At 34.4% G+C, this 25,657-nt stretch overlaps 2 protein-coding genes across 2 annotated transcripts in view; both read right to left on the reverse strand.

Annotated features, from left to right (window-relative positions):
* LOC120618456 (sorbin and SH3 domain-containing protein 2-like) overlaps nt 1-25,657 on the reverse strand; it is a 127,121-nt gene that overhangs the window by 20,150 nt on the left and 81,314 nt on the right. The window contains 8 exon segments of the mRNA XM_039882685.1: nt 3,746-3,949; nt 5,952-6,080; nt 6,165-6,279; nt 10,239-10,285; nt 11,658-11,746; nt 18,648-18,835; nt 20,758-20,807; nt 25,441-25,497. Coding sequence (XP_039738619.1) covers nt 3,746-3,949; nt 5,952-6,080; nt 6,165-6,279; nt 10,239-10,285; nt 11,658-11,746; nt 18,648-18,835; nt 20,758-20,807; nt 25,441-25,497 — 879 coding nt within the window.
* LOC120618578 (sorbin and SH3 domain-containing protein 2-like) lies at nt 13,338-16,337 on the reverse strand (the record flags this gene model as incomplete). The annotated part of the gene is made up of 1 exon (XM_039882850.1): nt 13,338-16,337. A coding segment is annotated over one exon (1,653 nt), but the record flags the coding sequence as incomplete, so codon positions are not given.

The raw sequence follows: 25,657 nt of genomic DNA on the forward strand, positions 1-25,657 counted from the left end.
TATGTCAGATGACAAAATAAAGCTGTCATGGAGATTAAAGGACAGTAAAATTTAAAAGATTTAACAGAGTACCTCTTTTAAACTAGGTTTCCCCATATTGTCTTAATAGTAGAAATAGCTCTGAAATAATGTTAATGTAAAACGAAAACCAATAATTAAACCTTTTTTTTTTAATCCCTGAATTTGTTTAGTGTTCTTCCTTCCTGTAGCACTGTCAAATTTTTTGAACTTTATAATTTTCTCACTTATGTTTGCAAGGGGACTTTAACATATAGCATAAAATATTTTTACACCATTATACATCAACACATTTATAAATGATTAAGTTCTGAAAAATATATTTCATGATCAGAATGACACTGAACTCACATGTAACTACTACTTCAAAGTTAAAAAAAAAAAAAATCCAAAGTAGATGATTACACAGAAAGGGAGCATATAATGCTACAGAGAGTAACCTGCTGGGACTTCCATCCTCTCTCAAAAGACTGACATTTTATGTAAACCTGTGGAGGTATAATTTATGAAGCTTAATCTCCTGAAGTAAAAATACACTTCTCTGCATCTTAATATTATCACTTTATTCTGGACGTAATGAACAAAACAAAATTTTTATGTAAATCCATTAAAAGTAGTTGGCAACATTCTCATACATGTATCAATTATCGCTGGACTACAAAGACAGGTACACGCTGTACATACGAAGGCCTTAGGAGAGGCTGGTGGATGACATTTTACTTTAGTTCTTTCCAGGGAAATGATTTGGGTTTGGAAAGAAAAAGATCTTCAAGGAAGATTTTGGAGATGCCCTTTCTAGTAGGCTGTTTGGGATAAGGCTTCACGCACTCAGCACTCTTGGTCCCCTCTGGGGCCTTTGTGCGTATCAGTGCACATTGTATCCCCTGCTACACTTTTGACTTTTGTGTCCTAAAATAGGAATGGGGGCATTAATAGAATTTATTCAGTTTTTTTTTTTTTTTTTAAAAGGAACTATGATGTCAAGTCATCCTGGGGTAGGATAAGTGAGACAAAGTGTCACAAAACTCATGTGAGCATTTTAACAGAAGATTCAGGACTAAAGGCTGCTTAGCATTTGATATAAAGTGATCCTGTACATATGGTCTGTTATTAGATAGATACACTTCTAGCAAGCCCTGTATATATTTAATTTTTAACAAGATAGAAATGACCTAAGTCTCATTTGATGGTTTAGAGAAGTTCCCTTATTGGCCAGAGTTTAATTTTATGCTATATTACGCAACACAATAATAAATTTGAAAGTCTGTGAGACATATAATACTTCAAGATTATTACTTCCCACTTTCGCTTACTCTCATGAACAGGAATATTATGTGACTAACAAAGATCTTTAAATTCCATTATTGTCATTACTACCCCTATCACTATTACTGCTCTGGTGTCATTACCACCAGTCACTAATATGCATTACAGGTTCAAAGTGTTTAGCTTTATAATGACTTGTTTCTACCGAAAGAAAGTCAAATTAAATATCCCAGGATACCTATATATCACAAAAATATACACATGATACAAAAATTATATAATCAGCTTTTCTTCCAAAGGCATTACGGTTGGATGCTATTGTACTAAAAGCAGAAACATCAGAAATGTTATCAACTTACATTTAACTATCCCCTAAAACATAGTATGTCAAGAAATGTGATTTGAGTGAGTCAAAGTGTGATTCATAAATCACTTAAGGAGTTCTTTCCTTTATTTGCAAATATCAGTTAGAAAATAGGATATATAACATTTATATACTCAGCATTTAGAGTATATTATAGTTGTTTTTTTTTTTTTTTTTGAAAATCACGTAGTTCAACACTACTGAGAAGTTTCCTTCCTTAAGCCAATGATATCATAGCAGAGATTACCAGTTGGGATAAAACCACTAAGCATTTTTTTCAAACTATGAATGTAAGCTTTTCAACATAATTTTTTCCCCAGCAGTGAGAATAAAACACAAATTAGTTATTAGCAAAATTTGTACATTTCTCTATTTATAAAATGTAAAATCTGGTGTTTTAGGAAAAAACTTTGGAAACTGAAAATACATTTGAATCATATTCAACAAATATTAAAACTTTGTGATCTAAAATACTACACTGCCAATATTATTTAGGACATCGTGGAAGAATTTCTTAAATTTTAAATAAGACTTTGTAGATACCTGCTTATTCTTTCTTATAAAATTTTATTTGAAGGTGTAGTTGCTTTGAAATTTATCTGGTAGTTCTTTTAAGATGACCAAATAGTGGGTAAGCCACATACATGTTATGTTTACATTTAACAGTAGGAACTACTGAAGGAAGGACGTTGATCTCTACATGCTAAGCTCTGGTAGTGAAGTAAATATACTGAAGAAGATTCTGGAAAACTTTATAATCAATTAATCAAAATTGGATAGTACCAAACCATTCCATTATATAATAATAAAGGATCGAGAGTAATTACCCCACAACTGAAACCCCATCTTTAAAGAGGAGTAGAAAACAAACAAACAAACAATGCCTAGCCTTAGCCCTTTTAAAAAATGCTTTCTCTTAAAATAGTAGATTTTTATATTGTTAACTTATGTAAAATTCTTCTAAGACTCATTTTTAAGGAGTAGTTTTAGATCACTGAGAATGCTATCTTGAAATGATCTTGCATTGGAATATGAAATGACTGCATACTTTAATCATGTCTGATATGTCTATTATTTTGCTAGCTCTGGACGGTTTATTTTCCCACATCCTAGCCTTGATCTTAATTATTTATTAAAATAATTAGTAAATTATGCAACATAATAAAAATTTAAATGTCAGGAAGTACAATATTTTGGAACTAATTCCTTGGTAATTTAAAGTTTTCTACTTGGAGATTAATGGAAAGGAGAAAGAAATTCCTAAACCCTACCTATAAAAAGAACACACTATATTATAATTCGACAGAAAATTAAGAAAAAATTTCACATTGTGAGTAAAGAAAGTAGGAAAATAGCCTTTTCTAATTAACCTGTTCAGGAAGCAAAGTTCCTTTTAGACAAGATATTGAGAAAGATAATTATCCTTAGCTGTTAGCTCTAGTGAGACAGTAGAACTGGCACATAATTATCCTAAAACTAACAAAATACACTTGAAGACTTCTAATAACCAATGAAATTTCCATTCAAACTAATAGATAGACAAACTGACTTATAGACTTTAATTGAAAAATCTTACTCTATCTCTCTTTCTATATTAAAAACCCCTGAGACTTTTATAGAATTTTTTTCAACTGAATTACCATGTATTGTTGAAATAAATCATTTTAGAATCTATCGATCTATGTATAGATGCATATGTACATATATAATTTGTATAAAATATATATAAATAAATAAAATCAAGCTTTAGAGAAAACTCAAGCTTCAAAAAATTTGAGTTTCAGAAAGCAAATCTATTTATGTATGTACACAGATATATATCACATAGGGTCTTATGATACTAATAATTTTTTCTCTGTCGATATTTTAACTTGAAAAATGAAATTCTCAAAATCAAGCATTAAACCTTTACGCTGTCACTCCTAAGAAAAATCAAATTATATGGACTTGATGTTGCACTCATACTTAGAAACCTAACACATAAATCTTCCGCTTTGTAATAAACGTGATGTTCTAGTTCAATGCCCTAAAATCACCTATCGATTATCTTACTCCAAGCTCCTAAATGTTATACTAATATGGTGAGCGCCTACTTACCTTATTTGAACTTAAGCTGTGGATTCTATCGCTCGAATAGCTGTGGGGTATGGGAGGGTCGGGGTAATCCTCGGCACCTTTGGATGTATTCCTCTTGACGACTTCTACATAGGAAACAGGGAAGATGCCTTGTCTGTTGGTTCCTGGAATTTTACCTTCATACCAGTTTTGATCAACTCTTTTGAGAAGAATAACTCTATCTCCCTGTAAGAAATATTAGAAAAATGCATTATAAATAGAGATGTGATAATGTAAAAAACTAATTGTCAACGTTTTCTGATAAACAATAGTTTTCCATTTGGGAAAGTTTTATACTTCCAGTTTTTTTTTTCTTTTTCTTTTTCTTTTTTTTAAGTCAGGAGAATGCAAGTAAAGTCTCAGAGCTCACTCCCAAATTATAGCTTATCAACATATGCAATTTAACCACCCAATCACTACTTTCCCTAAGGATGCTTGGTTAGTGTGAATGAGTTTATACTATCTGTGTTGGTACTGCGTGAAATGACTTGCATAAGTTATTTCAAAAAGCAGAACAGTTTAATAGGCAATGTCTCAATGACAGTAGCATCATCCTATCACTGACAGTTTCAAGGGAGAGCTTCAGAAAAGTGCAACTCAGCTCTCTGTGATAGTGTGTCTGACATCGGTTGCAGAAATTCACCTCTAGAAGGGATGAAGATGAATGGGACACCGTTTTTCTTCTTTAACCTACATGTGCTAACTAGTAACAAAGAGTGAAGATAATGAAATGGGGCAGAGATAGCACTTGAGATAATCCTTCACTGTGGCCAGGACTGACACCCACCTGATCCATTCTGACTGGTGGGTGGCCATGCTATTGTGGTCATTATATATTTTTTATAGAACCCCTGGCCTTTGCAATAATAGAATTTTCTACAATCAATATTCCTGCTATCTGCAGTGATCAAGGCAATGCCACAAAACCCAGGTTAAATTTAAACTCAAAACTACATGTGGCCCAGAAATAAATAGGCAAGATGTGGTTAAACAGTAAAAATTCTGCTGTTGAATCCATCAAATAATACGAAGTTTGGGCAACTGCACTGACATAGCAGTAGAGGTGACACACAATCAAAACTTGAGCATGATAGGGAGGCCTTCTTCAGATGGCACTAAAGGCGAGAGTTCTCTTTTTGCCAAAATGCTGTATGGTTTATATAGACTGTCCACCATCACTGAGCAGAACATTGCAAAGAAAAATGAAATCTCCCTAAATCTTAATTTGCACTGACTTTCTCTGTAATACACCAAGATTGGGCTGTTGCTAAGCTACCCCTTGAGCTATAAATTGCATTAGCAGAAGCTTCTCTCTAATGTGTGAAACACAACTGAATACAGTTGATGTAATGCTGTGCTGTAGCTTAGACGACAGAAGAGAATCAGTTGGTGATGCAGAACTAGGACCAAAAGGGAAGAATGAGATGAAGTTCTCCCAGGACAAGAACAGTGATATTTTCCTTTGTCGCTCCTGGCTATGCATTTACCACCTTGCATGTTACTACCATGTGGTCTGCGTTGTGTGCAGACATGTATATTATCATCTCAACTACCACCTCAGACAAATGTATGTGATTGCTTAGCAAACAATGAAAATAGTTTATTTAATCGTTCTCAGCTATGCAAAGTAACAAGTTAACGAGTTCTTTTGATATTGTTAAGAAGAGATGCTGGAGTTGGATAGGTTGCTGGTGAAATCTGGGTCAGTCATGAGGCCTAGATGAGTCCTCAAAATGCTCCCCAGGAAGAAATATCTTTATTACTTTAGGACCTTGCTTTGATTCCAAGATAAAAGTAAGTATTGGAAATCTTTTTTTTTTTTTAAATGACTAATAAGGCAGCAGAACAACAATATTCTGAGGTGTATTAAAGTACTTTTCCTCTTGATGCTTTCCCACATCATAACACCATGATATTCAGGCCAAGGCACCCCTTGGAGAGGGTTTGGGGCCTCCCAGGCTAAGCCATGGAGGGAAAGTCTTTCATAGAAGCTTTGTGTCCGGCAGGGGACCTCATCTGGAAGAACACAGGGAGCAATAGGAAACAGTGACTCAGGGTGGCGTTAGAGAGTCCTTTGTCCTTTTCTTAGGAGAAAACACAAAAATGTCTGAGGACGAAGATAACCTATTTTATTTTTGAAAATATACTGCCTTTCAAATGAACCGGATGAAGAAAACGACTAGGTTACCTTTCTCAGCGATAGCTCCACATTTGTGTCAGCATTGAAATTATATTTGGCTATAGCTTCTCCGATTTCTCCAGGCTGGGCAGGGGGAGGTGGTCTTGCAGGCTGTGCTTTTTCAGGAGGCATGAGTTTCTATGAGGGAAAATAATGACTTATTCTTGACCTGTGATGACTTTAGAAACAGCAACCATGTAAGAGAGAAGGGGAAAGACTTACCTCTACATATGAGATTGGGAAAATGCCCACTCTCCCATGGTGCTCTCCCTCGTACCAATTTTGATCAATTTTCCTGAGGATGTAGACAGTATCTCCTTTCTTAAATGACAGCTCCCTGGAAGGGACATTTAAAATTTTTTTTTTCCTTGATGTACAGCAATTATTCTTAAGATCTTTAGAAGTATATAGGAAATATATTTCCAATATTAAAAAAAATAATAATCTGTTGAGCCCAGTTGGAAAAGGATTTTTCTTGCAAATTCTTAGAATTCACTTATAACATTATATAACTTTTGAAATGATTTCAAGAACAAGCATAAACATCACATCTAATATAAACCACAGGCAGATTACTATGAAATTTAAAGGCGGGACAAACTATTGCCATCTAGTCATTAGATTATAGTAGAGAAGTTGTGAAGCTCAGCATGATAGATTAGTTCTGCACTGATTTTTTTTGTCCTGAAACTAGTGAGCTAGTTAGTTACTTTCTGTCTCTTTCTCAAATACTAAAGCTTGCAATAGGAAAATTTTCTGCCAACACCAGAAAATTTTTTTTTGTGCGTGGATTCTTAAAGCTGGTTGACAGGCATTTAAATGGAATAGCTTGATAAGGAATTTATTTTGTGAAACAGAAAAGATCTTATACTTTTATTTTTCAATGGTGCACAAAGAGAAACATATTTTAAGTGCAATTTTAAGTGCAAACACATTCATGGATTGCTTGTTGCCTTCTTTATATTTTTTTGTTTTTAAAGAATAAAAATATTTTCAAGATACTACGTTTTTCCATTTTGGCTCTAAGAAGACAGTAGGTATATTTGGGCATTAAATTCTACATTATAAAGACATCACTCATTTCGAATAATCTGTGCCTAAATTCTCACCCTCACTATGGTTTTTCATGGCTCCAACGCCCAGATGATTGATTGTATTTGTGTGGTATTTTGCCTCCACTATTATGTTTTTTGGGGCATTTATTTCTGCCTTTTCCCAAGAGCCCCACTTCCCTACACATCTGCCTTTCCACTCTTAATCTTCTGCATTGTTTAGTTCAGAATCTTGAGTTGGAAAAATTTCGTGTGCGGAATATATAATGGAGAGAGCTATAGATCAGATGTAGAATGTTTCTCATTAATTAAAAGAATTGAAATAACCACCGCATATTAAAATAATTATTACACATTTAGAAACGTTAAAATCTTCACTTTGAAAGTACGTTAAATTCTGGCAATCCTGAAGACAAAGAAGATTCACAGAGCCTTACATGCAAATACAGGACTTTCCTCTTTTAGGCAAGTGGCTGATGTAGACAGCAAAATAACAAAACAGAATATTTAATGTTTACAACCCAACAGTTTTCTTTGTGCCAGATATGTTTTGTGTCTGGAAATGAAACTAGGAAGCTTAGCTTTACACAAACCAACCAACAAACAAACACATGTAGAGACAACTAATTATTTTTCTTGTAACTGTAAAAAGAAATCTTTTCTATTTACAAAGACTTATATTTAAAATTTTGAAGTCATCTAGGTAAAGGATAGTAGTCTCAACAGTTTTCAAAATTGTGTTCCTCTCATTTCAGAGCTAGAATTTCTGAGTCCCATTTTGGTAAGTTCACACTACCCTCATCACCTTCGCCCCCACACACTTTGAATAGTGGCCATTGACAACCTTAGGAAATATCATTTTATCACTTTTTCCTGTCTAACAATAGAGACATTACATTTGATGAGTTACTTAGCTGTATTTTTTTTTAAATTAAACTTTCTTGTATTTGGTAAAGAAAAACAGCTTTTAAAATAGATAGTTATTGAAATAAGCCACATTGAAAAAGTTGAAAATCACATGATATCACTTATGTGTGGGATATAAACCTAAAAGCAACAAATGAACAGGACAAACAAACAGAGACTCATGGACATGGGCTATAGACTAGTGTTTACCACAGGGTAGGGGGTGAGGGAGGAAGGCGGAGGCAGACGGAGTAAAGGAGGTCAAATATAGGGGGATAGGGGAGAGTGAAGTGGGTAAAAGAGATCAAATATATGGTAGCTGAAGGAAACTGGACTTTGGGTGGTAAACACACAATAGAATATACAGATGTCAAATTATAATGTATACCTGAAAACTATATAATTGTATTAACCATCGTTACCGCAATAAACTTAATTTAAAAAAATAAATAAATAAAATAGATCGTTATTTAAAACAGATATCCATCTCTCATTTATAAAATATCAGGCATAAAAAGCACTCACATCTAGCTATTAATTGAAAGGACTTAAAAACGGGGCTAGTCCTTATGTAACTTTCAGTGCTGTCTGGGTGTGTGAGTCTTTTAAGTTGCGCTAGTCAGTTGTCCATAACCTTGACTTCTGTGTAAAATAAGTAACTACATGGAGATGATGAACAACTGCTTTTCACATCTCCTGAGAACAGAACAATAGGAATGTGATTAAACTGCAAGAAGATAAATTTATGTATGGTTATGAGGGAAATATCTTTTTTCTTTACTAAAATTATGGGATGGCTACCATGGGTGATTATTTAATCTACTTCTTCAAAGTTTTATACAAAATTAAATTTAGTTGGTTTAAGGAGACTTTTGTGAAACGGGTAGTGCAGACAGCCTTCAGAAAGGCTGTGGCATTTATACTCTCCCAGAGGTGACATGTGAAAGAGCGGGTTTTCCCCGAACAGATACTAACTTCAGGTATTCACGAGGAAGATGTGGCCTTGGAGGAAGGTGAAGGGCTTAGGACTCAGAAGCAAACAAAATCCAGTGAGGCAATTGATACCCCAAATAACCTTCCTCTGCATTTCATGTTATCTTTTTCTCAATGCTAGTTTTTAATTAAGGCTTCTTAAAAACCTTGTGAGCTCAGGGCGGATACCCTTCCTACTTTATATGCCTTGTCATTCCTCAGGGCTCCATACATTTAAGAAAGCTTTTGATTGATTGTCACAAAGGAAAAATGAAAGTTATGTGTTCTGTATCATCACTTTATAAAACTGACATGTACTGTACAAATTGTCACAGCATATCCAAAGGACAGTAGTCACGACCAGAGTGTAGCAGAAACAAAGCGTATATTACTTATCTAATCCAAAAAAGATTAAGTTTTTGTTCAGAGTGTTCTTTAAGCCATGTTCAACATTTTTACTTCTAAATAACATTTTCTTATTTGGTTCATTTCCTATCTCGGCAGCTTTACCAAATTCTGAGTGATTTTATTTTCATATGTCTTCTGCCAGAGACAGATTCTGGAACTATGAATTCATATAATATGTACTTTTAAGAATAAATATTTTGGTTATTATATATATGTGGTTTAAACTACACAGTATAATTTAGTGCCAATTCACAATGAATTTATTATCTTGAATTCTAATGGAGACTAAAGTTTCTTAAATAAGCTTTGGGCATGTGGGCCCCAATGGAGCTGGAAGACTCCTTGCCATTTAAGCCTACTCATTTATTTAATATTAGCTTTCTGCAACCTCATGCCTATCAGATGAACAAGTTCCTAAAGAAAAAAGATAAAACAGAAAATATTGCAACACAGGAGTACGAAAACATCAACATCAAAAGACCACAAGAGGGAACTTTGCTCAGATTCTCTAAGCTTAGAGTGTTGAAACATGGAGATTTTACTATAAGAGTCTTTGTACACAGTTCTAGTCTTTAAACCTACAAACTATCCTTGAAATAACTGGATAAATAAATGTTATCAAATTCTCCCAGTTAGTGTTAATTACTCCCCAACACTTTATTTTTATTTCATTCTTGACATGAAAATTCTAGACACGAAGATTCTTAATTTCTTTTTTGTTTTTTCCTAGCCTTTTGAAATCATTGTGTTCTAACATGTTCAGTGTAATTTAAAACTCAGTAATTCTCAACTAAACTCAAAATGAAAATAAAATTACCCACATCTCAATTAATTCAGAAGGAACCATTTAATTAGAGTGGATTGCTAAATTATCTGTAACACATTTCATTGCAATAACAGTATTACTAAAGTTTTCAAAGCCAACTCAAGTCATATGATGAATACTTATCTTACTTACTTAGATGTCTGAGCCTTAAAATCGTAAACAGCTTTTGCAGGCAATTTCTGAAAAGTAAGGTAAATGATTAGCACTGACTTAAAATCTGGATTTCCTACAGGAAAGCAATTTCACATGAATTAAAGAGAAATGAAACATCAAAGATTGATTAAACATATATAACATAAATTCTATATAAGAATTTATGAATAAATTAATTAGTTCTTCATTTAGACATTTAAGCTATAGCAGGAATATAATAGATGACTTATTCACCATAAGTAGTGAATATCATATTTCATTTTAGGAGCTAAGGTAGATGAAAATAGGGAAATAAAATGCCTGCAGAGGATTCTGTCCTAGGTATAATTTTGGCTGTAACCAAGGCATTTCCTGGAATAACTGTGAGGGGTCAGTTGTTCCATGTCTTATGTATTGACACAACTCATGAATCATAATAAAAAGGTTGGAAAAGTCATGAAGGAAGTAATTGTCCCTTTTACTAAACACATATAACATAGTAGCGAAGTAATATTAGCTCAATTATTACTGGGAGGCTAGTTAGTGGCTTGATGATCTTGCATTCCCTGGAGGGTTCAGGAATTCTTCAGCCCCAGTAAACCAACTGCTCATCTTTGAGTCATAACATGACGTGACATGTGCCCCACTCTGAAACCTTGGAGCCCACAGATCTGACTGGGCCATCTATAAACTAGCAACTCCAGCTCTTCCTTCCCCACTTTCCAATAACTCCCCACATCTTTTTTCCCATTCTTTCCTCCTGTGATTCTGGTAAACTTTAGGCTACCTGGATCATTCTTGACTTCTTTGGGGGTTCCACAAGCACAGGACTGTATCAGATACCTAGAGAGATACTCCTGGAGTGGCTGCCAGTCCAAGACCAGCTTTCAGTTTCCATCAAACATTCATGGCTCCAAGATAATGTGAGCCAGAGCTCCAGCCCTGGTCCAAGGTCTTGGACAAAGAGCCAATAGATAGGTGGTTCCCAGGGACAGTGGTTTTTCAGGGATCCTTTCCAACAAAAGTAGGCCAGAAAAAATTATTCACGTAGAACATGTATTGATTTGCAATACTGTGGGCCTAGGGCTCTCCCCTACATCACTGAGCCAGGAATTTGTACAGGAGAAACCTCTTTCCACTGCAAGGCAGCTGGCACTCATGCACATTCATGGGTGCGAGGCCAAGGCCCAAAGAAGCCTCACTGCCACAACTGGACCACAACTCGGGGAGATCTGCAGCTAGGGTCAGAATGCAGATGGCTCGAGTCCTTTGCTCAGGCTCCAGGGAACACTGTCTCTAGTTTCTCCATTGTCATTTTGTTAATCTGGGTTCTTGACTGGTTTTGGATGTAACTTTGGCTGGCAAGTTCTTTATCAAGTATGTTGATGAAAAAAACTCAAAAGCTGTTGAACTAATTACCTCTTTTTCTGGAGTTCCTCTTCTTTCCCTTGGTGCACTTCTCCCCAAGTCAGTCAAAGTGGACGAGTAACTTCTAGGGGACTCACGGTCTATTGGAAAGGACAGGGCCAGAGTGAGTATCCATCTACTAAAAGCAGACTTGTTTAGTCATTTTCCCTGGTGGCAACTACTTTTCCCCTTAAATTTAGAGAGACACCACAATGGAAAACATGGTTATAAAACATAGACGTAATCATAAAGTTGTGATACGAGACAAAACAGAGCATTTCGAAAGGAAAATACCTGAAGTTGCCGAAGTATTACAATTGTATACATAAATATAATTGTTGCATTGCTAATATAATTATACAACAGCATCCGGTGTAAACACTACACAGTTGCTAGGATTTTTCATCTCAAAGACTTTTTAATATTTTCTATTTCTAGTCTTTTTGCCTCTGATTTGTAATTAGTATTATAAGGCCTATAGAAGACAGGGAATAGCAACAATTTACAGACACTGAAACATTTTGTGGAACATCAATTTTAGAATGTAGTAATGAAAAAGAAGGAGAAAAATGAAGAGAGTATAATGATGAAAGAACCATGGTCATGTCATTCTGTCCCTCATTATTTTTAAGTACTTATTGAGTCTGAAGATGTCATCTTGAGGCTTAATTCTTAAAAGGCCTTTATCACTGGCCTTCCCTTGTGCTCTAGCTTATCAGAAAGTAAATATTTATTCTAAGAAACAAAGGGATTAAAATTCTCTAAACAAATAGTATCATATCAGTTGCCAAGCTGCTTATGAAATATTGTTTTTTTCCTTTTAAAACAAAGTATAAATAATTAATTACTTTACAAAATTATGATTGCGAGGGTCTCTTAATAGTACCTTATACTTTACATATTTATATGTGAAATGTAACTAGAGGCTAAAAATATTCCAGTAGTCTATGTTATAAAATTTTACCAGTATAACTGAGTCCAAATGTATAAATTATTTTGCTTATCCTTTAATAAATTCAGTTATATTGAATAATATGAAGCATTAAAAATAAATTTGTCTATAAAAGAATGAAGAAGGCTGATCTGTAAAAAAGGAAACATCGTTTAAAGGTTTTGACTACTTTGATTATATGGAAGAATTGTCTACCTACAGCAGGTAGGATATCAGTTAAATAAAAGATAAGGATGACTCTCTCTCTGTGAGGTGTGGATTCCAAAGTCTCTAGGCTTAACAAAATAACATGGCCATAAGTATTGAAGTTAAAACCTAAACAGCTATTTTCATAAATGCTAGAGGATTATTTATATGTTTTATTCTAAATTAATCTTATAGGGCTCTCATAATAGTCATAAATTTTAAATTACTTTTACTAACTCATGAAATAGAAACTATTTTTCACTTGGGCTAAACACAATTCGAAAGTATATACTTTATTAAAATACAAAATACCCTTTAAATGCATTTCAAAAATTCTCTCAATTCGTGTTTCAATGATAGTACATATTCTATCTACACATAAAATTGAGGGATGATTAAATTAGAGTTTTGAAAAACTGGAAAAGATAGCTAATTCATTTAAAAATTAGATTCTGACATATCTCAATCAGTGAAAATTTCAGATTGTATAAATTTATTTTTTTAATTCTAATTTATTGTTTTTGAAGTATGTTGCACAGTATAAATGAGCAAAGATAAATACTAATAATATAGTAAATTTGCGCAATGATAATTAATGGTTGAACCATATATTACATTAATGTGAAATTTGCATTATGTCTCTTTTTTGTCTATAGAGATTATATTCTGTACTATAAATTCTTATGTATTAGGAGAGTGAATCTGCTACTGTTAACTTCTCTCTGAATGACCTCATTCAGCGATATTGTCCTCTCTGGGTCTCGATTTCCTTTATTGTAAAACAATGCTTACAATAATACCTATCACCTAGGTTTATGCCAGTGTTAATTAGATAATGTATGTAAAATGCTTTGCAATGTGTGCTACGTGGAAGATACTGTTGATGATCCATGTTTCAGCCTGGAATGTTCATTTCAGCTTCTTAAAATTTACGTAGTAAAAAATGTACTTAAAGAATTAATGAAAAGAATGGTATAAAAAGATCAAAACACTGTGTTTTTCAGTTATGTAAACCTCAAAAAAAAAAAAGTCTTTTGCATCTGAAATTGCAATTTGTCCTTGTGTTGCCACTTCTAGGTAGTAATCTATTCTTGAGAACAAGGTAGTCACTTTTAACCTAAATGGTCTAAATTCAAATGTCAATATAGGATTGTTTTAGCAGAAAATAAATAAATAGAGTAACGGAAAGGAAGACAAAATGAATACACTGCGTGATGGAAATGAGACTTTTATATATATACAGCTTAAAGATACATTCACAAAAATTTTTTATCCCAATTGTGTCCTTTAAACTGAGAAAGTTATTAAACAAATCCTAGTCTTTTTTAATTGTCCATCAATTATTACACGACATATTTCAGTTTTGCTTCCTGGGTGTTCTGATTGAGTATCTTGTATATAGAATGTGAGCAAATTATTGAGTGAATGACTATAAAGTTAATATAAAAATCAAAGAAGAGGCTATTTGTCAAACTATTGGTTTTGATTCATTTTACAACAAAAGAGAGCTAATGCAGTTATCAGTTTCTTAAGGATACTGATATTCAATTACAATTTCTGTCTTGAAATCTTTTTAAATTGATGAAATGTTTAATTTCTTGTTTCAATGTGACTAATAGTTGTTTCAGTCCTAACATTAAGCTACAAAATGGTTTTCCCCAATGATTTTGAATGAGTAAATTTTTGTGAATTGATGATCACTTTAAGCCACACATCCAGTCCAAATATCACACGGGCGAACGAGAACTATTCAGTAAGACATGTTTGCACAACAAGCATTTGCTTTGCAACACACAATGATGCCCAGTGGTCTCACAGCCCAGGAATGATGAGATGTAGGAATGGAAAATGAAAGAGCTGGAGGATGGGTATCTGAACCACAAGGAGAAAGAAAGGAAAGTTCATCCACCTTGGAGACTCAGTGTGCTCTCGTGGTCTTGGTGGTGGTAGTTATTATTGGTGTCCATGTCTTGGAAAGAGGCACTGTGAGGCATTCTCCCACATTCGCTGGGGTACAATGGACAATGAATAGCACCATCCTGAGGCAGTGGATGGAAAGGTTGGTGCATGGGGCTCCTTTTCAGCGCTTTAAGTGATGAATTCCTTTCAGGAATATCCGGCAGCAGTCCACTGATAAGACGGTGCAATATACTATTGTCTGGTAAACTTCCCCTTCTCTTTTCAGCTTTAATTTGGTCACAAATGTCTTTAAGGGCAGAGTCCAGAGCCTCAAATACAGATGTTTTACATTTTGCCTTTTCAGTCTGTTTTTTGGGAGTCGAATTTTTTTTCCTCCGGAAAGGCACAGGACTAACTAGAAACGCAAGTTTAGAAAGGCCAGGGTCCATTTCTTGTCTTCTGGGCTCTTCGGCATTTTCATGTTTAGCTCTTTCATGTTTTAACATTGTGGTAAATCGAGTATACGAGGCGGGGCATCTGCCTTTGCAGGAGCTGATGAGATGCCGGTGATGGTGGTGGTGATGGTGGTGGTGATGGTGGCTGGATCCATAAAAACTTTCAGAGGATGTGAAAGAAAAGTGATCAAAATCACTCTCACTGCAAAAGGATGATCCTTCTACATGAACATAATCGCTGTGGTCAGACACCACTCCATCTTGGTCGCTATCAGAAAACTCCACATGAGCTCTCGGTTGCTCATCGCTGGTGACTTCAATATGAATGGGCACCAGGGTTTTAGACTTGTAGCTTCGTTGGACCTGACAAGGGTGTCTACTTTGATTTTCTTCCTCCAACAAGGACTCAATAGAAAATCGCCTTTTGGGGCATAAACCATTTTGCTGTGGTTCTAGGATTATAGGAGATAACATTTCATCTCCTAAATTGGGCATGGATTTCGACTTTTGAATCAACTTTTCAAACTCAGAAATGCGTGTGGGTACCATGTCCCTGGGCACCTCCTCCGTGGAGGACTGGCTCCATCCGTGGAGCAGGCCCTTGTGTTGCTGCTCCTTTTCATACTGCATTATTCTCGACTTTACGGAGCAAATCACCTCTGAATTCATCAAATCCTTGCGGTTAATGCGGTGCATTTTCTTGTACATCTTTAGGAACCCTGGGGCGTCGTGGGCTGGCCTGTGTCGAAGCCTTGATCTGCCGTTGCTGCGGCCCTCCTGGATGTAGGGGCTCGCCCACGGCATGGGGCCGTGCTCCTCGGAGACCTCTTCGCATAACAGAGAGCCCATACTTTCCGACTTGATTTTCGGGTCAGGGAAGCTATCGCAGTCATCGTTTAGGAGATCATCACAACTACGGGATTTGATTTTGGGGGAAACCGTTTCTTCGGTGCTGCTCCAGACCTCTGCATTTTGCCGGGCCATTTGCCAGCCGTTTTTGAAAGTAATGGCTCTCTGTGAGTCACGCGGGACGTCCAAATGCTGTCTGTAAGTGTTACAGTAATCTAACTCACTGGAGGGGTTACTGTTGAGCTCTGAGTAACTGCAAAGGGATGGACATATTTTGCTATCATCCCCACCTTTGAATCCAGAGCAGCGTGGTGGAAGAGAGATATTTGGAGAAGTTAAAAGTTTCACAAAGAGGAGAGCAAGTCAGTTAGCATCAGATAAAAGAGAAAGCAGCATGGTTTAATCTAGACACTGATTGTTACACACAAAGCTTCAACTTTAGAGAAAAAAATGTCTAATTCTAAAACAAGGTAATACTTTTGCCATGAATGTAGCATTGCAGATATTAGAGCTAACAAAACTATCTATAAAAAGTAATCAGTGTAGTTAATATACCTATTTCTATTGAATACTTCATATACCTTTCTGCAAATATGGTATACCAAAAACACAGTAGTACCTTATTAGCTAATAGCATGACCTGGTAGCAATTTAAAGGTTTAACAAATAATGCCAAAAGTAATATAGATTTAATCAACTAAACAGGGTCAGGATTTGAGTCTCATTTGATTTATAATAATAGAGAGGTAAAGAGTAATTTATAAATTTACATTTAATGAATATTCCCATAACTGTATCAAATAATTTTTCATGAGCATTAGATAGAAAAAGCTAGAAGACAAAGTATTTTCCAAAATTGCAAAAATCAAGATGCTATGAACTATTGCTGCTGACATTTTTCCAAGAAAAAAATAACTAGCACCTCTTTAAACAAACTAATTTACCTCTTTCATTATTCAACCTTGAACCTCCTATTAGGCAGATTCTCATAAGAATAACTGGATGTAATGTAAGACTTTCATCAGAGGTAAAGGCATCTTGCTTTCTTTCAGGGAGGGTCTTTTAAAAACTTGTTTGCAATTTGATAACAGAAAGCTAATCCTGACCTCAGCTGGAATATGTATGGAAATATTTCCTTTTGCTTTACTGGGTCAATTAGTAAACAGGAGGCCAAATACATCTAGTGGGATATTTTCTTCTTAGAAATAAATCTAGTGGAGCAAAATATCACTATTGACAGCTTTTCCTTTACTGTCTTCCCCAAATTCTTCAGAAGTAGATGAGCTCATTAAATAGATATGTAGCATTTGGGAAAGGAAGTTCACTTAACGCTCCCCTGGGATAAAAACAAATACCTAAATCAGAATCCTTTTAACTTTTGGGTGGTATCCAAGCAAAATGAATCAATGGCATTTCATGATCTATTTGTTACTTTAAGACATTTGTTTGCATAAATGAGTAAAATCTGATAAAAATATCCTTGTCAATTTGAAGAAAGGTATCATGAAAGGGGTGCACTCCGTCTGAACCTTCCTGTTAGTATTCACAGCTTTATTAGGACATGAGAGCTGGTGTCTTTTGTTTATCCAGAGTCCAGCCTGTTTTTACACAAGGACTGGTTAGTTCTTAGTTGTAACCGTCATGTGGCAACACTTTTAGTGCCTACATTTCATACATGTAGCTGAATCTGTGCTATTTCATGGAAACCTCTGTTAGAAGCTATTTTCTTCATACATTTCAGTTTTTTTTTTTCTCTCTCTTTTTGCTCCAACCCCAGGAGATTGGAGAAGACTGCAGAGCCCAGGATTTGGTATAGACCTAGGTATCTATGGGTGCTGGTTTGATCCTCAGTCTCCATCTTATGAATATTCTTGTTATAGTGGCAGCAATGCACTCAACAGTATTTCAGAGAGGTGAAGGAGTGACTTTCTCCCTTTCAACTCAACTTACTGAATTTCCTTAGGGGAGACAGGCCACGTGGAAAAAAGGCTTAGTGATATCTAAATTTTATAACTATGGCTTGAAACCAGTTAGTTCTTACTAGTGGTCTGTTATGAAATGGACACTATGTTACATGCAGAACATGGATATACTACTGCTTATATGAATATGGACCAAAATACCGAGAAATGTTTAAAGAAATGATTTTCATAGGTTAGACTAATTTTATCTAGAATTAATTAAGAAAAAACAAAACTAATTTATATTTTAGGCAACAATGTTCTCTGTTGCTACTTACAATCTCTATTCTACAAATTTGATTCATTTTGTTCATTATAGTTACATTAGAAAATTTTGACTACTTGCAAATGTTTATAAATATAATCTTTTGATAGCCTAGCAATATATTATTTGATAGTTCGAATTGCCCCCACAAACACACACACACACACACACACACACACACACACACACACACACACACATACATACATTTGGTGGACAAAAATAAGCACTCACAGATGATAGAGTCCTCTAAGCCACCCCAGTGGCTCACCAACCTGACTTAGCCTGGGTTAAGGAAGAAAGCTACTCTTCTGAAACTATAAATGCGAATTATCTCCGAATAGTTATCACTCACTGCACCAGCTCTCACAGGGTGTGCTCTACGATAAAACTCACACTAGTAAACTGCTTGCACTTCAGTTTATCGTTGTTTACCTTTCGCTCTAGATGGGGAAGAAGGAGAAGAACTAATGAATGACTTTGTCAGGGTGGCGCTTGGTCCTGGGAGGTCTGCCCGGCCTGGGCTCGTCCTGCTCGCACTTGGCTCCCCCAAGCCCCTTGGCTGCCCCACGGCAGGCTCGCTCTTCCTTCTTTTCCTGAAGTCACTGGCCAGGCTTGCAGAACTGAAAGAAGGAATTGGCTTCAGTTGGGTTGGTGCTGGAGGAAGCTAACACATGAACCAGAAGGACCAATGGAATATGCTAGTGACAGTGTTATAACTCTTATTCCCCATCCCTCAAACCGCCCTTTAAAGAATTCGTTCCTTGACAGTAAACACTATTTTTTTTATAATGATTTCTTTAAAAAATTAATAAACTTAATTTTTTTAAGAGTGGTTTTAGGTGACTGAAAAAAATGATAGGAAAGTTTAGAGATTCCCGTATATTCTGCCTATTACTGCCATTGTCTGTTAGTGTGGTGCCATTGTTACAGTTGATGAACCATACCGATACGTTATTATTAAATGTAACCAAAGTCCATAGTTTATACAGGGTTCCTCTTTTCTGTTGAACATACGAGTTCTGACATATGTGTAATGACACGTGTCCATCACTACTGTATCATATAGAATAGTGTCATTGCCATACAAATCCTCCGTGCTCTACCTCTTCATCACTCCCTCCCCCTGAACACTGGCAGAGTCCTTTCACTCAGTCGTATTAAATGGTGTCGACAGTCCATAATGGCAGGAAATTTTTATCATAGCTCTGGGTCTGAGTACAGTATCATTTAAGGCAAACATTAGTGAGTGAAGATAAACATCACACAGCATGCTGTCTGTCAAATCATTCGATAAAAGTACATCAAAAGCAGCAGCAACAGCACATCAGCTCCTATGATCTGGCAGTATGCTATTTGCTGTACTGACATTAGTTTCTTACATAACCCATAGTATTATCACTGTTTTACAAATGAGCAAATGCAACACACATGCTTTGTAGGTGTAGAGGTGGAGCCAGACCTCAGAATTTGTTTGCAGTCTTTTAAAGAGAATGCCCCAGCTTCTCCTAGACTTGTTTTGCTGTCATTATCATGTCATGTGAGGGTCTGCATGTCTTTACAGAAATCCTCAGGTCAGATTATAACTCCAAAATTCGAACATTTTAGGTGCATATATAGATGGGGAAAGATATAAAAAGAGGGGTTGGAGGAACTCCTTTCTTAGTGACTACGTCCTTGGATGGCACTCATGAACCCAATTGACAAAGGGCTCAACTTTCAAAGTTTTCTGCTTATGCTGATGGAAATCTATAGAAAGGCAAATTAATGTTACATAAATATTTGTTGTTGATGATACAGTATGGCTGGGAGTTTGTATTATTCAATTTGCTATTGAACTGTGTCTGAATTTCTATAATATTTTAAAGTATGATATTTAAAGCCTACCAACAGAAATTAACTTGGCAGATTTTTAATGTAGTTAGGACTAGTGGTTACAAGTTATTTTGGTTCAGTTCTACGGTGTCTGTCTGCTCCTTGCCAACTGTGTAAACCTTGTAAGTTATAGAGCCTAAGTTTTAGTTTACTGAGAGATAAAATGGGAATAACAGTATAGAACTCATACTGGTGTCTTAAGGTTTGAATTTGTTTATGTACTTAGAATACTTAATATATAGTAAGCCCTCATTTATTTGTAGTAACAGTATTTCTGATTTTTGTGGTCAAAGTATAATGAACAAATATGTGTAGAACATAATTTAGAAAAAATGTTATAACTTATAATTTTAAAAATATATATTATTGTAAACATTATTTAACAATATTGAAAATTAGATATTTATAATCCCCATTTAAAGAAAAGAAAACTGGGTATAGAGGAGATAGTGAAGGGAAGAATTTCTCAGTCTGTAAAGTCCAGAATTATTTCACTTGATTTTCATATATTCTTGAATATCATCATATTAAAAGATGCAGAAACAAAATAAAAACTTCTTAAAGTATGATGCTTAAAAAAACATGTAATACATAATTTCACTATTCTTTCACTGAAAAAGAAACCACTGGTATGGAATATTCTCATTGCATAATGTAATAAGATTCTTACCTAGTGGGTCTTTCCAGACTTCTATCTATAGAGGATTGATACAAGGAGGCCTGTTAAAATAGAATAATAATAATACCATGAAAATTTTTACCATAGCAAAACTTAATTTGTCTGTGAACATTAAATTAAGTATCCTAAAAAGAATATTGTAAAAAATGAGATTAAAAATACCATTTATTATGATTGTTAAAAAATGTCTTCCCAAAGAGAAATCATGCAACCTGATTTCTACTTTCTTCCTACCTACTTTCTCTTTTGATATACTCCACTATATTTCTCTGTTTTACTCAAATTATCTACAACTCAAGCATTGCCTGGGGGAAAAAAAGAAAAAAAAAATCAATGACCATTCATGCAAATAGAAATTTTCTATATAAAGGAATCATTTGATGTTTTAAAAATAATTTTTGGTCATCACTCAATCTTTATAAACTTTTGTCATGTTGCCAGGTGTTATTTTTAAAACCTAAAACTTAAGCAGAACTTGAGATGCCTTTCATCTGTCAACATAGACGTGGCATTTTAATAAAAACCACAGAATTTGGTTTGGAATTAAACTAAACTACTGGTACTTAAATCAGGTACAGATTTAAATCTTTCAAATAGTTAAGTTCAGGATTAGTTTAAAATAAATGATTTAATGAACCAACAGATTAAAGTCAACTATTAACATTTTCATCAGAAAATCAACTCTCAGTTGTCCACGGTTGTAGGGACAAAGAAAAATAGAAAATACAAATTGGTAAATAATTCCGGATTTTTATAGTACACACCATTTTCATAATCCTTTGTTCTGAACAGCACAAGGAAATAGATATTAAATAAAAATGTTACATCAGAATTTTTCACTTCTCTTGGCCATTTACTGGAATAATTGGTAAAATATCTAAAAGAAAAGGAAGGATCAGTAGCGAACTCTAGAATGGTGACATTGCAAGATGAAAGTAGTTGTGACATGATGTCTAGAATATATAGCAAAAAGGAAACTAAATAGTCTTGGCTTTAGTCAGATTCGATGATTAATTATCACGAATAAGCTGCGGTCTGATGAACAACTGAAATTCTAATTTGAAAATGTTCTTCTCTATGAAAGTTTAAAAATGTCGGTCAGAAAGGCAGAATTTGATAAGTTTTATCTTAAGTTCCTATTACACAGGAACATTTTACTAGAGTGCAAAAACCCTGCTTAGTGGAAATTAAACCACACTTTAAGAGCTATTTCTACAACTTTCGTTTCTATTTGTAAATTAGCACCAATTAACCAATTAAACTATTAGTATATAATTTTGACCTTCTTTATGTAGATCAGTTTGACAAGCCCCTTACATTTTCATTTAATTTCATCTTACTGAATGAGAATGGAATCTTGCTCAGAAACAACGAAAGCATCCTTTGCAAGAGAATATTTCTTCCATTTTAGACAGAAAAGCGCAGTCTAATATTTTTAGTTACTAAAAAATGTTTAGATTTCTAAGTTCTCAACAAATATAAAATTAGAAAAAAAACAGTCTACTGATCTAATAAATTTGTGTGATTATTTTAAGTCGCTGAACTCTGAATTGGACACTGAAAAGGCAGAAAATAAATATTAAATAAGAAGGAAGACAAGCAAGTAAATAAAAAAAACTAGGTAATTATATTCCAGTTTAGAAACATTAATTCTACATGTTTGCAGAAGAACAACACCAAAGAGCCTCAGAACGTTGCTTTCATGGGACACCCAACCACAAACCACAGTTGATCATCAAAAAGTATAAATTTCAGAGCAGTCTTAGGATACTCCAAGAATGATCAGAAATTTTGAGTTGCCAGCTTGGGATGACCCTAAATAATAATTGTAATATGAATTAAAATGTAGCAGAGGAAGTGAGGGCTCTACACTGACAAATTTTTTCAGACTTTGGCTAAGAAACTACAATAATTTCTCCTCATGTTAGTATCCACAATTCATAATAAACTGAAACAGATTTTGTGATTTTATGTATACCCAAAGGAAAAGATTTAATATTAAATTATAAGGAAACAATAAAAAGTCTAGATAGATGACTAACAGAAAAACTTGTATGATAATTGTATGAATGGTACTCATACTGAAATGGAAATTATCTCCAGAAAAAGAGGTAACCTATTTGACCTATTATGATCTACTTAGTATTTACATATTACTATTATTTTAACACATCTAAACGAAGGTTATTTTAACAAAGTGGAGACATTGAATCACTCATTTTTGTTCATTGATCTTGTGATTAAACTTTGCTTAAAAGTCCATAATTGTTGTTTATTAAATACTGTTTCTCAGTTATATTTATGGATTAGAAAATATGTTATTCTGGGGGAGGGGAAAATCTGGTGGGGGGAGGGGAGAGGTAGATGGGGTAAAGGGTCAAATATGTAAAATTTGAAGTTATATAAATTACATCAAATGAATAAAAAAATATATATATAAAAAGAAAATATGTTATTCTTGGCATATACTAGGCACTTGATAAATAATAGCGAAGGTAATGTCTAATCAATTACAATTTTTATCAGAAATGTTTTACAAAAGGTTATTTAAGATAGAATCTAGTACCTTATAGGAGTATTTTTTACACTCTGAAAAACCATGATGTGAAATTAATAACATAGTTAATATGCTATCAATCATATACCATGCCCTCTGAATCAATTAATTGATTGATAATGGCAAATCAATTTAGCCATTAGCAAAGTGCTTTTACATGTGATTTTTATTGCCACTACTATAACAATATAGAATGCATAGAATTAAATTTTTACTATTTTTAGCCCAAGAATTATTGTGTAATGTTAAATACTAGAACTTATTTCACAGAAATAAGTAGTTAACAAAGAATAGTATTAAGTAATTTTTTCTAAAAGATTTGAGCTCTAAATATATCTCTTGGAAGTGCTAAAAAGTGTGATATAAAGGAAACTGCCCTGAAGTGAAGGTTAAGAGATCTGTAATTTATTTTTAATTTGCCACCATTTTACCATGTGATTTTGGACATTACTTCCTAAAATCGTTGGGCTCTACTTTTCCTGACTGAAAAATGAGGGCTTTGGATATGGTAATCTCTAAATTCTATTCTTAATGAACCAACTGCCTTAAAAATATTCTAGAAATACTTGACCAAAATATCTGAGAGAAATATCTGACTAAATTGAATTCCGAAGTAAATTCTTAGGTTGTTAATATGTTGAAACGATTCCCTTTCTTCAGATGTGAAGGAAACTCAAGAATAGAATTGCTTGCTGTATTTGATTTTCTTCAGATTATATGCCGATCTATAAAAATGTCTTTAAAAATGACTGAATTCAGTAACCCAGAATGTTTTTGACTACTCTATTTTACTTTTAATTTAATGTATAAATATTTTGATCACTTCTCTCTTTAACATATACTCTGATGCATACCTCAGGATAAATAATTTGGAATTAAAACTGAAACTTTAGAAAGTTTGGTATATCCTCCTGAGACTGTTCCTACAATTCCAGTTTTCACCACCATGTGTCAGTAGTTCTTCCTGCAGCACAGGCATCCTATTAGTTTTATTTTCTAGTTGCACATACTTAACCGAGTTAAGACTTTTCACTGAAAATAATATATTTACTAAGTGTTTTTGTATTTCCTTAGGACCACAGAGAAACTTCTGTTCAAAAAACAGTTTACTTTGCTCCCATCCTAGATGCTTCTAAGAATTCCTACAGGGAGCCTTTTGTATAGCTGCTTTTGCTTGTGTCTACTAGTGAGTCCTAATTATGCTTTCCAAAATGTTTTAGTTTTCTTCGCAAAGAGCAAGATAAAAAGCTTTTGACACAGGATTATTTCTGCCTTTTTAGTACTCTCCTTGACTAATTCAAATAAAATTTTACATTGTCCGGCATAATTTTTTTTTCACCAAGCAGATTATCATGAGCATCCCCAATCAGAGATGGCAAATACAGTTCATCATATGTGCCAGTGATATATAATCTATTGGAGTGGCTGCCTGGACTGCAGCATTGGGAAGGATTTAGCAATTTCTGTCAAGTGTGTAGAGCTGGGAATTTGTGACATGAGTGCTAGTTATTTGTCAGACATAATTTTGATTCTATCTAATACTAAAATCCACAAATTATATTTGGGAAATTGAAAGAATTAAAATAAATTTTAGGAATATATTGGGCATAAACATCTGATCGTCTAAGAATCTAAAGTGTCATTCTGCTCTGAGAAGCCTTCTAGTAATATTTTAGTCTAATTGAAACAGGCAACCAGGGGGATCACTTCTTAAATTATATCAATGTTTAATCACTATACTGTATACCTGAAACTAATATAAAATAACTCTAATTGTCAATTCTAATTGAAAAAAAAAACACAGGTGGCTAATATATGCACTAAGACTACTAGTGATTTGATTTTTGGTGCTCACACTCCTGGATACTAGGATTTCACTGAAGAATTCAACTCAATGATGCAGCTGGAATGATTCTTCACCTACGTTTAAGAAAGAGCCAATGCCTTTGGTACAATTAATGTCCAAGGAATGATACTGGATACGCCCCAATGATACAAAGGTAGATTTTCAAAAACAGCTTAGATACTATAGTGAATCGTAAAACACAGATGTTTGGAATCACAGTAACAGCTCCTAAGAGAGAAATCTGAAAAAGAGATAATTGTTTTTTTTTTACCTCATTGGAAACACCAGAAGAATGATCTTGAACATAGTCCAGAGCCTTTTTAGGAGGCTGGGTGTAGATGCACCACATAAGCAGAAGTGTAGAGATGGAATGGAGGAGAATCAATGGCAGCAAGGAATGAACATGTGGAAAAGGTGACAACAGTTAGAAATTGAGTGCTGACAGCATCAGATACACATAAAGAGTGACACGAATGGAGCAAAATGGG

Source organism: Pteropus medius, unplaced genomic scaffold (assembly GCF_902729225.1).
Source record: "Pteropus medius unplaced genomic scaffold, Ma_sr-lr_union100, whole genome shotgun sequence".
NCBI lineage: Eukaryota > Metazoa > Chordata > Mammalia > Chiroptera > Pteropodidae > Pteropus > Pteropus medius.